Source organism: Microtus pennsylvanicus, chromosome 1 (genome assembly GCF_037038515.1).
Source record: "Microtus pennsylvanicus isolate mMicPen1 chromosome 1, mMicPen1.hap1, whole genome shotgun sequence".
Lineage (NCBI taxonomy): Eukaryota > Metazoa > Chordata > Mammalia > Rodentia > Cricetidae > Microtus > Microtus pennsylvanicus.
Window position 1 is genome coordinate 143,096,746 of NC_134579.1, and position 13,311 is coordinate 143,110,056.

A 13,311-nucleotide genomic window follows, 5' to 3' on the forward strand; every position below is an offset into this window, starting at 1 on the left:
TGGGGTGTGTTCCCCCGGGGCCCCAAATAGCCTATAAAACCATCGATGTGCACTTGTTTTCCCTCTTTGTTTTTCCTGTGCTTTGTGGGAACTCTGGCTTTGTAAGTCCCCCCTTTTCTTGCCCTTATTAAAGCTGAATATTTTTTCCGTTTATTTATTTATTAAAGATTTCTGTCTCTTCCCTGCCACCGCCTCCCATTTCCCTCCCCCTCCCCCAATCAAGTTCCCCTCCCTTGTCAGCCCATAGAGCTATCAGGGTTCCCTGCCCTGTGGGAAGTCCAAGGACCACCCACCTCCATCCAGGTCTAGTAAGATGAGCATCCAAACTGCCTAGGCTCCCCCAAAGACAGTACGTGTAGTAGGATCAAAAACCCATTGCCATTGTTCTTGAGTTCTCAGTAGTCCTCATTGTCTGCAATGTTCAGCGAGTCCCGTTTTATCCCAGGTTTTTTCAGACCCAGGCCAGCTGGCCTTGGTGAGTTCCTGATAGAACATCCCCATTGTCTCAGTGTGTGGGTGCACCCCTCACGGTCCTGAGTTCCATGCTCGTACTCTCTCTCCTTCTGCTCCTGATTTGGACCTTGAGATTTCTGTCCGGTGCTCCAAAGTGGGTCTCTGTCTCCTTTCATTGCCTGATGAAGGTTAATATTCAGGAGGATGCCTATATGTTTTTCTTTGGGTTCTCCTTATATAGCTTCTCTAGGATCACTAATTATAGGCTCAATGTCTTTTGTTTATGGCTAGAAACCAAATATGAGTGAGTACATCCCATGGTCCTCTTTTTGGGTCTGGCTTACCTCACTCAGGATAGTGTTTTCTATTTCCATCCATATGTATGCAAAATTCAAGAAGTCCTTGTTTTTCACTGCTGAGTAGTACTCTAATATGTATATATTCCATACTTTCTTCATCCATTCTTCCATTGAAGGGCATCTAGGTTGTTCCCAGGTTCTGGCTATTACAAACAATGCTGCTATGAACATAGTAGAGCATATACTTTTGTTGTATGATAAGGCCTCTCTTAGGTATATTCCCAAGAGTGGTATTGCTGGGTCCAGGGGTAGGTTGATCCCGAATTCCCTGAGAAACAGCCACACTGCTTTCCAAAGTGGTTGCACAAGTTTGCATTCCTACCAGCAATGGATGAGTGTACCCCTTTCTCCACAACCTCTCCAGCAAAGGCTATCATTGGAGTTTTTTATTTTAGCCATTCTGACAGGTGTAAGATGGTATCTTAAAGTTGTCTTGATTTGCATTTCCCTGATCGCTAAGGAAGTTGAGCATGACCTTAAGTGTCTTTTGGCCATTTGAACTTCTTTTGTTGAGAATTCTCTGTTCAGCTCAGTGCCCCATTTTATAATCGGGTTGATTAGATTTTTATGGTCTAGTTTCTTGAGTTCTTTATATATTTTGGAGATCAGACCTTTGTCAGTTGCGGGGTTGGTGAAGATCTTCTCCCAGTCAGTGGGTTGCCTTTGTGTCTTAGTGACAGTGTCCTTTGCTTTACAGAAGCTTTTCAGTCTCAGGAGGTCCCATTTATTCAATGTTGCCCTTAATGTCTGTGCTGGAGAGATGGCTCAGCCGTTAAAGGCTGGGCTCACAACCCTAAATATAAAGCTGAATGTTTTATAATAAAGTTAGCCTGGTTAATTCTAGTTGCCGGTCATTTACACCTCTTCAATATATTACTACCGAGAGATACATAAACTCAGTCCTAGAACCCATAAAATTCGGTTTGTCAATGAAGTCAGCTCTTCAAGGAAACACAATAAAAGAGAAGATTTTAGGGAGACTGACTGGATTGTGAGGTGGTGGAGGCTGGTATCTGCCCAAGTCAGGGTTCCATTTCATGCCTTATCCTTGATCTTATTCACTCAACCAGAAAGGGTAACTGAGGTCCATCAAAGGGGATTTTCTGCATCAACACTAACTCACTCTGGAAGCCTGTCTTGTGGTACATCCACTTGGACATGTCTCTTCCAGGTGATTGCAGGCACCCACCCCTTGTTCGTGTGCCTGTATCTCTCTCACCTGACTTCAGTTTCTACTCTAACATTCATGGGCTCACAAAAATCATTAAGAGCAAATACACTTGATCTCTCTTGAGCTTTCAACCTCAGTTCCCATTCTGGCCCTTTTACCCCATCCCCTGTACAGATCATGGGAGCCTGCCTGAACACTTAGGCTCCTTGCTGGTACCACCTTCACTGAGAAACAGTGTCTCCAAAATGATTCCCTTTCTCCTATTCAAGTGGAAACAGTGGGAAGGAGAGGTCCAGATTTGGGATTGGTGCAGGTGCAGGCTGGTAATAAGGATTAAGGAGATAATGCTACCTGCCAAGCCTAGGCTAATCCCATTCCCTGCCTCTTTCTCCTCCAAACTCAACAAATAGCGTTCTTCTCTGCGTTTCATGTCTCCCCAACCTGTCTCAGAGTCCAACAGCCTAGAATGAAATGAGCAACATGCCAGCTATAGAATTTCCAGCCTCACCCACCTCCTCTTGTCTAAAGCTAGGGTACCACCATGAATGGTCCATCCATGAAAGTCTGCCAATGTCCACCAGAGGTTCTTTCCAGGATCTAACTCAGGTCAATCTCAGCAAGTACCTGGTGTTTATGTCAGAATTTGCTGGAACCAAATCCAGAGACTGTATGATGGCACACGTATGCCTTCAATTCAGGTAATTCCAGTGACAGCTTACCTCCACTCTCAAGGTCCCTCTTAGCTTAAGAGGTGATTCTACTAAAATCCCCTTGGTGTCAAATTCAGTGCTAACTTCTTTCTGGCCTCAGTGCTTTCTGGGGACAATCTCAATACCAACCCCATCCCCTCCCTCCTGGGTCTGCTTGAAACTGACATAGTAACTGCTAGCGTCTTTTCTTTTGTCCACTGCAGATCTCAATCTCAGCACCCACCCTGTCCCTGAATGACTCCTAGAATGAGGTGGGCCAGGCAATGAAGAGAAAAACAAGTCAAATTACAAATCCTTTATGATCTTGGCAATCTCAGTGAGGTTGAGGATGTGACAATTTCATAATTATTAACATTCCACAGTTGGGATACACATAATCTTACTGGGGTACAGGTTTATCAAAAGGTAACTACCTTAGCCGGGCGGTGGTGGCTCACGCCTTTAATCCCAGCACTCGGGAGGCAGAGGCAGGCGGATCTCTATGAGTTCGAGACCAGCCTGGTCTACAGAGCTAGTTCCAGGACAGGCTCCAAAGCCACAGAGAAACCCTGTCTTGAAAATCCAAAAAAAAAAAAAAGGAAAAAAAAAGAAAAACAAAAGGTAACTACCTTAATTACTATTAAAAAAATTCATTGTGGAAGAACAGTGGACTATTCCTTTCTCTGTGGCCAGATTTAGCATCCCAGGATCCTCTTTTGTTTCCCATGCTGGATGATTACCTAAGCACCTCCCTCAGTCTCACTTCCTGCTATTAACATCCCCAGGTAGTGCAGGCATCAGTTTGCTTCCCACACATCCCAATGTTGACCTGCTCCATGTTCTCCTGCCACTGGCTGGGAAAAGAAGTCTAGAAAGAGAAAGCTGAAAATGTAGGCTAAGGAAGATTTTGATGCCTTGGGCTTACAGACTTTTCATGTGTGTTGTCTCCATGCCACGCTCCGTGTCCTATTCTCAGTGCATCCATATATAGAACAGGGAAATTTTGTAAATTACAACAGCCACGAGCCAGTGAACCTGGTAGCCTTTCCTAAGGATCTGGAAAGGAATGGGGGTACTTTTGTAAATTAGAACTTCTCTAATGTATTGGTGGTTGTTATCATCATTCTTCAATGACAGACCCTTTGATGATCATGATCCTCAGATATTATCTCTAGTACTGTGCAAAGTTCCTTTGAAATGGGACTCTGGTCTTCCCCAACTTTTCTAGATCCTACATTCCTATACTAGCCTTTGGAACTTCCTTAATGGTTCTGAGTATCAAATATAGTCTAGGGCCAAAACCAAAGTATACCCTGCCTGGGTCCAGATATTTACTCCAAGATCCTCTTGGAATTTCCATGTGTTCCTCCCAGGTACTCCTCATCCACAGTCTTGCTTCAAGATCCAAAACCTACAGTCCTGAAATCTCCCCTTCCGTAAATCCAGGACCCTCTGCATTGAAAGGCTCAGGAGTTAGGGGTAGTGATGTTGGCCTAAAATCCCAGCACTCAGGAGGCAGAGACAGGTAGATTTCTATTATCGACATATTGAGCTTGAGGCCAATCAGGACTATATAGAGAGAATTTGTCTCAAACTAGAAAAAAAATGAACTTCCAAACTTATAGCCATTTGTCCCGTTTCAAGCCAATGAGACCCTAATATCATATCATTTTGGTTCCTTCCCAGGAGAACCCACACCCAGAGCTCAGAAGGGTCTCCAATACAAATGTCATGAAGGATTCAGTTGTGGCTTCTGTCTACTGTCCCTTTCCTCTGTAACACAGAGCTCTGGAGTACTTCCTCCTCAGACGTCACAAATTCAGTCCACTCCCTCATGCGACCTCCTCCTCCTTGATTTTTGGCTGTGTCTCAAGCTAGTTGCATGATAGGGGGTGGTAGTCTGGAGGTGAAATAAAACAGTTGCATAATCAAGGCCAAAGGCCACCCTTCCACCTCAGGATGTATAAAAGCAAACCAATTCAGCCATCGCCATCTGTCTGTCACCCTCATTGCCACCATGCTGACCTCGGGACTGCTCCTGGTGACTGTGCTGGCCTTCCTCATCGTCCTGGTCTTCATGTCTGTCTGGAAGCAGAGGAAATTTTTAGGGAAGCTGCCTCCAGGACCCACCCCACTGCCCTTCATCGGGAACTACCTTCAGCTGGACACAGAGCAGATGTACAACTCCCTCATGAAGGTGCCACTGGGAAGGGTGAAGGGTAGAATGGGGCACAGAGGGATGCCCCGTTTTGAAGAGGCTTTGTGGTAGGGTATTGACCCTAGGGGGTGTAATTTTAGGCTGGAGGAATTGTGAAGAGCCAGCAACCAACTCCTACGTATGTGAGACCACATCTTGGGGCAACCCATCTGAGAGCCGTTAGAACTCCAGAGAAATCAATCCCAAACATGTCATCAAGGTCTGACCTGTTCCTCTAACTTTTCTCATCCACCTCCATCAGATCAGTGAACGCTATGGTCCCGTTTTCACCATCCACCTGGGGCCTCGCCGAATTGTGGTACTATGTGGACAGGAAGCAGTCAAGGAGGCTCTGCTGGATCAAGCTGAGGAATTCAGTGGGCGTGGCGAGCAGGCCACCTTTGACTGGCTGTTCAAAGGCCATGGTGAGGGGGACAAGATGCAGGGGAATGTGGCAGGGAACAATAGGAAGGCTTCAGTAACCTGCCTTCTCCCTGACTCTTCCATCCACATCACTGCCTCCTTCTGTGTTGGGTATTGGACCCACTGCTTCCTAATCTTTTTGTCTTTTTCTGCCTCTGTCTCCTGACCCCCTCCCTCACCACACACACACCACCCATGCCTTGTTTTGCATCTTGGAATTTTCTATCTGAATCTTGTGCTTCTAACATGCTCCGGAGATTTCCCCGACCCTATCCCATTATTCATAGTTTCTGTGATTGCCCGGGATGCTGTCTCTCTTCCTTTCTTCTGGTTTCTTCTTCCACTGTCAGGGCATCACTGAAATCTATTTCCAAGCCCGATATCATGGCAGAAATCTTGTTTCTTCCCAGACTCTCTTTGTCTTCTCTCCCTATTTCCCTCTCTTATTATAATTATTATTATAATTATTCCCTCTCAATTATAATTCTTTCACAACTGTATTCACACCCAGATCTCTCCAATCTCCCTTCTCTCACCTGTGCCCTGTCCCTCCGCCTCTGTGCCTCTGGCATCTGTCCTCCTTCTGTCTCCCTCTTTATTTTATTCTCTAACTTGCTCCTGGGTAACAGCAAGGGTGGTCAGTATTCAGCCACATCCCTCTTCTCTGACCTCTCCTTGCCCCTCATTCTCCTTCTCAGGCGTGGCTCTCAGCAATGGGGAGCATGCCAAGCAGCTAAGGCGCTTCTCCATTGCCACATTGAGGGACTTCGGTGTGGGCAAGTGTTCCCAAGCCCAATATCACCTCTTCTAAGACTCTCTTTGTCCTCTCCCCCTATTTCCCTTTAGTCCCTATCTCAATTATAAATCTTTCACAACTATATCCACCCCTAGATCTCCTCAATTTCTCTTCTCTTGCCTTTTCCCTGTCCCTCTGTCTCTGGCATTGGTCTTCCTTCTGTCTCCCTCTTTCTAATGTCCTCTAACTCGCTCTTGGGGAACAGCACAAGAGTGGTTAGTCATCAGCCACATCCCTTTTCGCTGACCTCTCTCTGCCCATCACTCTCCTTCCCAGGTGTGGCCTTCAGCAGCGGGGAGCGCGCCAAGCAGCTGAGGCGCTTCTCCATTGCCACACTGAGGGACTTCGGTGTGGGCAAGCGTGGCATTGAGGAGCGCATCCAAGAGGAGGCGGGCTTTCTCCTGGAGGCATTCAGGAAGACAAATGGTAAGCAGAGCTTCACAAGTTCTCAGGACCAACGAAGGGGAAGACAACCTAGGAAAAATAACACCAACATCCATGATGGGAACTAGGCTAGGGAAGAGAGTACTGGTCCTGCTGTGGGACCTGGTTACTGGGTTTTGGCGGAGTTGAAGGACTCCACGTTGCAGCAAGTGCTCATTTTGAATTATCTGATACAAAGTATCTGATGCTATCCATCATGGAAGCCTTTTTTAAGCTCCAAGGTCTCGCTCTCTGTCCTCTTCCTTACCTACAGGTGCTCTCATTGACCCTACATTCTACCTGAGCAGAGCAGTGTCCAATGTCATTAGCTCTATTGTTTTCGGGGACCGCTTTGACTATGAGGATAAAGAGTTTCTGTCACTGCTGAGGATGATGCTGGGAAGCTTCCAGTTCACAGCTACCCCCACTGGGCAGGTAATATGTTTCACCTTGTCCTACCACCCCCAGACCACAGCTGCCAGCTCACTCCAAAACTGCTAACCTCTTTCCAATAGGTACCTTCAAAGTAGCCCGGCAATTGCGCCTGAACCAATGTCAATATACAGTCTCTATAGCTGCTCCTGAAATCAGAACCAGCAGTACAAGCAGACATGCACACACAGACAGGAAGAGAGGGAGAGAAGGAGGGAAGGAGGGAGGGAGGGAGGGAGGGAGGGAGGGAGGGAGGGAGGGAGGGAGGGAAGGGGGGAGGGAGGGAGGAAAAAAGAGAGGAAGAAAGGAAGAGAGAGAGATAGAGGGGAGGGAAGGAGGAATAGAGGGGGAAGGGAGGGAGGGAGGGAGGGAGGGAGAGAGAGAGAGAGAGAGAGAGAGAGAGAGAGAGAGAGAGAGAGAGAGAGAGAGAGAGGAAGCTGTCTCAGCATGGTGAACATTACCATGATATTTTATTTTATTCTCTAACCAAGGTTGCTACAGGAATTCATGCTGAATACTCTAGCTCCCTTCAGTTTCCAAGTGCCTGGTGCTGCAAAATAATTCAGGTCACTCAAATCATGTGCCATAGGCAAAATATATGGAGCAAGTCCATTGAACTATGTAGATGAGGGCTCTTTACTCAGCCATGGAAATACATAAACTTCTGCATCTCTAAGCAAAATTTCTGCAGACTGTCCCTCAAACACCCCAGTTAAAGGTCCTCCAGCACAGCTCACTCACACATCTAAGTGGGGTCCTCCGTGCAGCCATTTGAACAGCAATGCAGGTGAACATGTGAATATCAGCACTATTTTAAAATACCTATTTTTTATATTTTTTGGACAAGCATATATTGTATATTGAGCCAATCACCCCCATGACCCCTACTTTCCCTTTTCTCATACCTCATTCTCCTTTAGTTCTCTTTGTCCTCTCAGACAGATTTTTTTACTTCCAAGTGATACACATGTACACATATATACATAGATATGTGCACACATGATTTAATATATGTCTACCACAAATGAAAAAAATACATGAGTTATTTCTCTAAGACTGCTTAAATTTTCTTAATACAGTTATCTCCAGGTGGACCCACTTTCCTGAAAATGCCATAGCTTTGTTTTTAATGGCTGAAGAATAATTCAGTTGTGTATATGGATCACACTTTCCTTCTCCATTTCCTACATGTTTTTGGACACTTAGGTTGATTGCGTGATTTATCTATTGTGACTATCCAGCACTCATTGAATGTTGAAAAGCCTGTTAGAACTCACCAATCCAAATCCCATTAGTGTATGAAGAGCTGTCCCCAGCTGAAGTCACCAATCTCCTAAACATCTACATAGGTAACTCCTACCCAATCTCCTAAACATCTACATAGTTAACTCCTACCCAACTTCCTAAACATTTACATAGGTAACTCCTGCCCAATCTCCTAAACATCTACATAAGTAACTCCTACCCAACTTCCTAAACATTTACATAGGTAACTCCTGCCCAATCTCCTAAACATCTACATAAGTAACTCCTACCCAACTTCCTAAACATTTACATAGATAACTCCTATCCAACCACCTAGACATCTACATAGGTAACTGCTATCCAACCACCTAGACATCTACATAGGTAACTCCTACCCAACAACTGGATGCTTCCCACTCCAGTCTCACTTGAACACCCCAAACCTGCATGTGTTCCCAAATCCATCTCACTTAAAACCTTGAGCAATAGCCCTCACACTTAATCTATAAGAAGTCTGTTGCCACATGGCCCCACGTGGATCTCTAAACTCCTGGATAGGTGATGTGAACATCTGTCATCCTAAGACAGATGTCACATCTATTGGGTTTTGTCTAGTGACAGCTGCCTTGGCTTCTCATCCCTTTCCCACCACCAGCTCTACGAGATGTTCTCTTCAGTGATGAAATACCTGCCAGGGCCACAGCAACAGGCCTTTAAGGAACTGAAGGGGCTGGAGGACTTCATAACCAAGAAGGTGGAACAGAACCAGAGCACCCTGGACCCCAATTCCCCAAGGGATTTCATTGACTCCTTCCTCATCCGTATGCAGGAGGTAAACCCAGAAGCCGCGGATTGTGATGGGAGGTACACAGCCAAGTAGGATGAAATCAGGGACAGGGACGGGGGAGTTAACAAAGGACAACTCACCAGTCCCCTTGCTATAATCCTCATTCAACATCACTGTTCTATCCACTATCCCTTGTTCTCAGGAGGGTGTGCAGGCTGAGAGAGCAGCCAGTGTACAAGGCTGCCATGTTCCTGGCACTGTTTTAAAGGCTTGGTTTTATTCACGTATTTATTACGCACAACTCTTGAAAAAGGTTGTGTTTCACCTCCCGTTCTACAAATGAAGAGGCTGCAGCCATGTAAAAATAGGGGACCCGCCTGATATCCCAGCAAGAAGGCCATGCATCCTACCTCACTGACTCGGGCTGGTGCTTTCAGCTAACACACCATTTGCCTTGCCTGTCCTCATAGCCGTTTACATCTGTGCAGCCTGAGCTTTACTGTGACCTCCTACCTGTTTGTAACAGATATAAAGATTTTGTCATTGTTGGTTTTGAGACAGAATCTTGCTAATGTAGACCTGACTGACCTAAAACTTGCTATGGAGGCCAGACTAGCCTCAAACCTGTGGCAGTCCTCCTAGGTCTGCTTTCTGGAGGCTGGGATTACCAGTGTGTGGTGCCTGGCCAAGATGAAATTTCACATACACTGAAGGGCAAAGGGCTGAGGGGTGGATTTTTTAAAGAGAATATTAAAGATTATAATTAAGAAATAGGATCCTGTTGCCTAAAACTCATTGTCTGAAGGCAGGAGAGGTGGATCAGTGGTTGTGAGCACTGGCTGCTTTTCCAGAGGATTTGGATTCAATTCCCAGCACCTACATGATCGTTCACAGCTATCTGTAACTACAGTTTCAGGGAACCCAACACCCTTGGTAAACACATTAAATAAAAACTGACAATTAAATTTGTCGTTAAAATTCAGACAATTGACTAAATCCTCACTGACAGATGAAAATGGGATCAGGGCACCGGATCACTTCCAAAGGTGTAGAACCTGAAGAGAAGCTGTCATAGCCATAATCCTCTTCTCACCTTAAGTCTGGGTCAAAAAGAAGTGAATTAGGGCAGAGAAAGGGAATAAAACAGAAGGGCACGAAGAGCATAGAGAGTGGGTTGGACTTGAATACTTCTCTCCCTGCAGGAGAAGAACCCAAATACAGAGTTCTACATGAAGAACTTAGTGTTGACGACACTGAACCTCTTCTTTGCTGGTACAGAGACTGTCAGCACTACCCTTCGCTATGGCTTTCTGTTGCTCATGAAGCACCCAGATGTACAGGGTAAGGCTGCAAGGGGAGTGATGTTGGAGATCATAAACAGGCTTCTCTGATCATCCCCAACTTCTCTGAAGAAAATGGACTCTTAGCAACTCCTTTCTCTGCAGAGACAGAGAGAGAGCTGGTGGGAACCAGCCTCTAGTTGTTGAATCAATTGGTGTGTTGCTCAACTGAACCTCAAAAGACTCATTTCCCTGTTCCCAAGACCCTGACTAAATCTCCTTCCTCACAATTCTCATATAATTCTGATATGACCACGTTAACATGAACCTTCTCCAACAATGCCTATGACTCGCATGTACTGAAAATAATTGACAATGTCATACACTGCTTAATGGCCTCCATCTAGTTCTACACTTTTGTATTATCATTCTTAGGGTAATGTTCTTGGATCCTAAACATATGTCTCTTTTTCTCAGCCAAAGTCCAAGAGGAGATTGACAGGGTGATTGGCAAGAACCGGCAGCCCAAATATGAGGACCACTTGAAGATGCCCTACACAGAGGCTGTCATCCATGAGATCCAGAGATTTGGAGACATGATCCCTATGGGCCTGGCTCGCAGGGTCACCAAGGACACCAAGTTTCGTGACTTCATCATCCCCAAGGTGCTGACTCACCTAGCCTATAGTAATCTCCAGCCTTCTTCATGGCTCTGCAGGCCCTCCTCCTCATTAGAAACCACCCAGCCCTCTCTCACTTTCTCAGTAACAGGCTTTCTTTGCTACTATATCCCTCCAGCCTCCTACATAGAATCTCCTATATCTTGGGTTCCCCCTCAGAATTTCTGACCCAGAAGTTTTAACCCCATGCCTCTCAATCATCAAGTCTCAAGACATAAACTCAATTTACCTAGAACTCCAGTCATAGATAAATACATTTCTGCCATGTGTCCTGTTTAGGGGTACATAAATCCAATACCCTTCAGTTCTTGACTTGAGAGACATGAAGCACATATCCTTCAACCTCCCACCACAGAATACAGACCCCATGTCACCCATTCATCCTGTGTCCTATAACATGAACCCTATATCTCATGTATTCAGGATGATAACCTCATATCCCTCAAAGTCCCTCCCTCAAAGCCCCCTCAATTCACATATATTATCCTTATCTCACCCCTATGGGCCAACAGGCACTCAGCCAAATCTATCTTATCAATCAAAACTTTCTCTTCAACAGGGCACTGAAGTGTTTCCTATGCTGGGCTCTGTGCTGAAGGACCCCAAGTTCTTCTCCAACCCCAAAGACTTCAACCCAAATCACTTCCTGGATGACAAGGGGCAGTTTAAAAAGAGTGATGCATTTGTACCCTTTTCCATAGGTAAGAGGTCTAGTGCTAGACCACTGCTCACACCAACAGAGATAACTCATCCGTATCTCTCCATCTTGAAAGATTCTCTTGAATCAAACCCCCAGCCAGTCAGCTGCAACTCCCATACTTCCCAAGCCCTATGTAGCTGAACCCTGGAGAAGTGATTATCAAACCGTAGAGATAGATTCAAAGAAATAAAGTCTCAAAATAAGTCAGTGATCTCTCTCAGGTCACACAACCAGTTTGTAGAAAGATGCGGCAGCTGCCTGTGTTAGCACTCACAGCACTTTGGAGGCAGAGACTGGAGGATCTTAGTGAGTTCAAGGGTAGCCTGGTCTACAGAGGGAGTTGTAGAACAACCAGGGCAGTCACACAGAGAAATCATATTTCCAAAAATCAATAAAAAAAGAAGAAAGAGAGAAAGGAAGGAAGGAAAGGATGTGGGAGGAAGTAAGGAAGGAAGGAAGGAAGGAAGGAAGGAAGGAAGGAAGGAAGGAAGGAAGGAAGAAAGGGAAGGACAGATGTTGCTACATGGCATCCCTACTGGAGAGCACCTCTGTAGAGAAGGGACTCCACATTTCTCATTGTTACAGCCTGGTGAGGATCAACTCACAAGTACAGAAGAAACTGAGGCTCAGAGATTAAAGCCTTCTTTAAAGGTCTCAGCCCTTCCTCCCACAGAGAATACAATCAGGGATTTGCTATAAGGATGACATTAAGAACTGGCTTCACCCTCCCTGTCTCTTCTCTTTAGGTAAACGGTACTGCTTCGGAGAAGGACTGGCTAGAATGGAGCTTTTTCTCTTCCTTACAAACATCCTGCAGAATTTCTGCTTCAGATCCCCACAGGCACCCCAGGATATTGATGTGTCACCTAGACTCGTAGGCTTTGCTACTATCCCACCAAACTACACCATGAGTTTCTTGTCCCGTTGAGCCAGCTCTGGATGAGGGTAAAGGGAAGGATGGAGACCAGGCTAGTGGGGGTTGGGATTTAGAAGGGATCAGAGGTACATGAGAGAGAGAGGACATGACAAACTTGATGAAGATAGACTGTCATTTCAAAGATAGTGTGGGAGAAAGGGGAAATTTATACTATGTTGTAAGCAGTATTATTATTATTATTATTAAACATTACATACATAAGTATTCTTTGTCAAGTTTATGCTAAAGAGTCTTGTGATCTCACCACTCACAAATGTATGGGAAGGGAAGAAAATTCATGTCCATTTTGCTATCGAGGCACATTCTTGAACTCATAGTGTTTCTTTAGTCTATGTTTACTGAAGTCCCAACAATTCCAAGAGCTCAGTAACTCTTGCATGAATATTTGTGTGCACTGGCCTTGGTCAAATTTTCAAATACCACCACATGTCAGATAAAACAACAAGAGCTCAGTCTATTGCCACATCATCCTGCCCATAGGTATTTCAGAGCTTGGGGTTGGCTGCCAACCTAGTTTCACCATCAACTTGCCCACACTTTAATCTACCTTTGTAGAACTGATTACCAGGGCATCATCACCCAAGGCTTGTTGGTTAAACTCATTGTGTTTGATTCAGAATCCATCTGGAGAACTGGAATCGGGCCTATTAATGAGATCTTTGGTGAAGAAAAACATTATCAGAAACGGTCAGGAAAGCATAGGGTCAGCACACTGACAAGAATGTGTGCTGATTCATGA

At 45.3% G+C, this 13,311-nt stretch overlaps 1 protein-coding gene across 1 annotated transcript; it reads left to right on the forward strand.

The window, feature by feature from the left end:
* The first annotated feature begins 4,658 nt into the window (after positions 1-4,658).
* LOC142859903 (cytochrome P450 2A3-like) lies at positions 4,659-12,773 on the forward strand. The gene is made up of 9 exons (XM_075990471.1): positions 4,659-4,869; positions 5,132-5,294; positions 6,365-6,514; positions 6,786-6,946; positions 8,844-9,020; positions 10,178-10,316; positions 10,733-10,920; positions 11,495-11,636; positions 12,382-12,773. Exons 1-9 carry the CDS (start codon positions 4,690-4,692, stop codon positions 12,561-12,563), a joined length of 1,482 nt encoding a protein of 493 aa, XP_075846586.1. The 5' UTR covers positions 4,659-4,689; the 3' UTR covers positions 12,564-12,773.
* The last annotated feature ends 538 nt before the right edge of the window (positions 12,774-13,311 follow it).

Bases quoted from the DNA above. Each gene is read 5' to 3' on its own strand.
- LOC142859903 (XM_075990471.1), top strand. From the start codon at position 4,690: ATGCTGACCTCGGGACTGCTCCTGGTGACTGTGCTGGCCTTCCTCATC. The intron at 6,515-6,785 runs GTAAGCAGAGCT...CCTTACCTACAG, and splicing joins GGCATTCAGGAAGACAAATG to GTGCTCTCATTGACCCTACA. The intron at 10,317-10,732 runs GTAAGGCTGCAA...TCTTTTTCTCAG, and splicing joins GAAGCACCCAGATGTACAGG to CCAAAGTCCAAGAGGAGATT.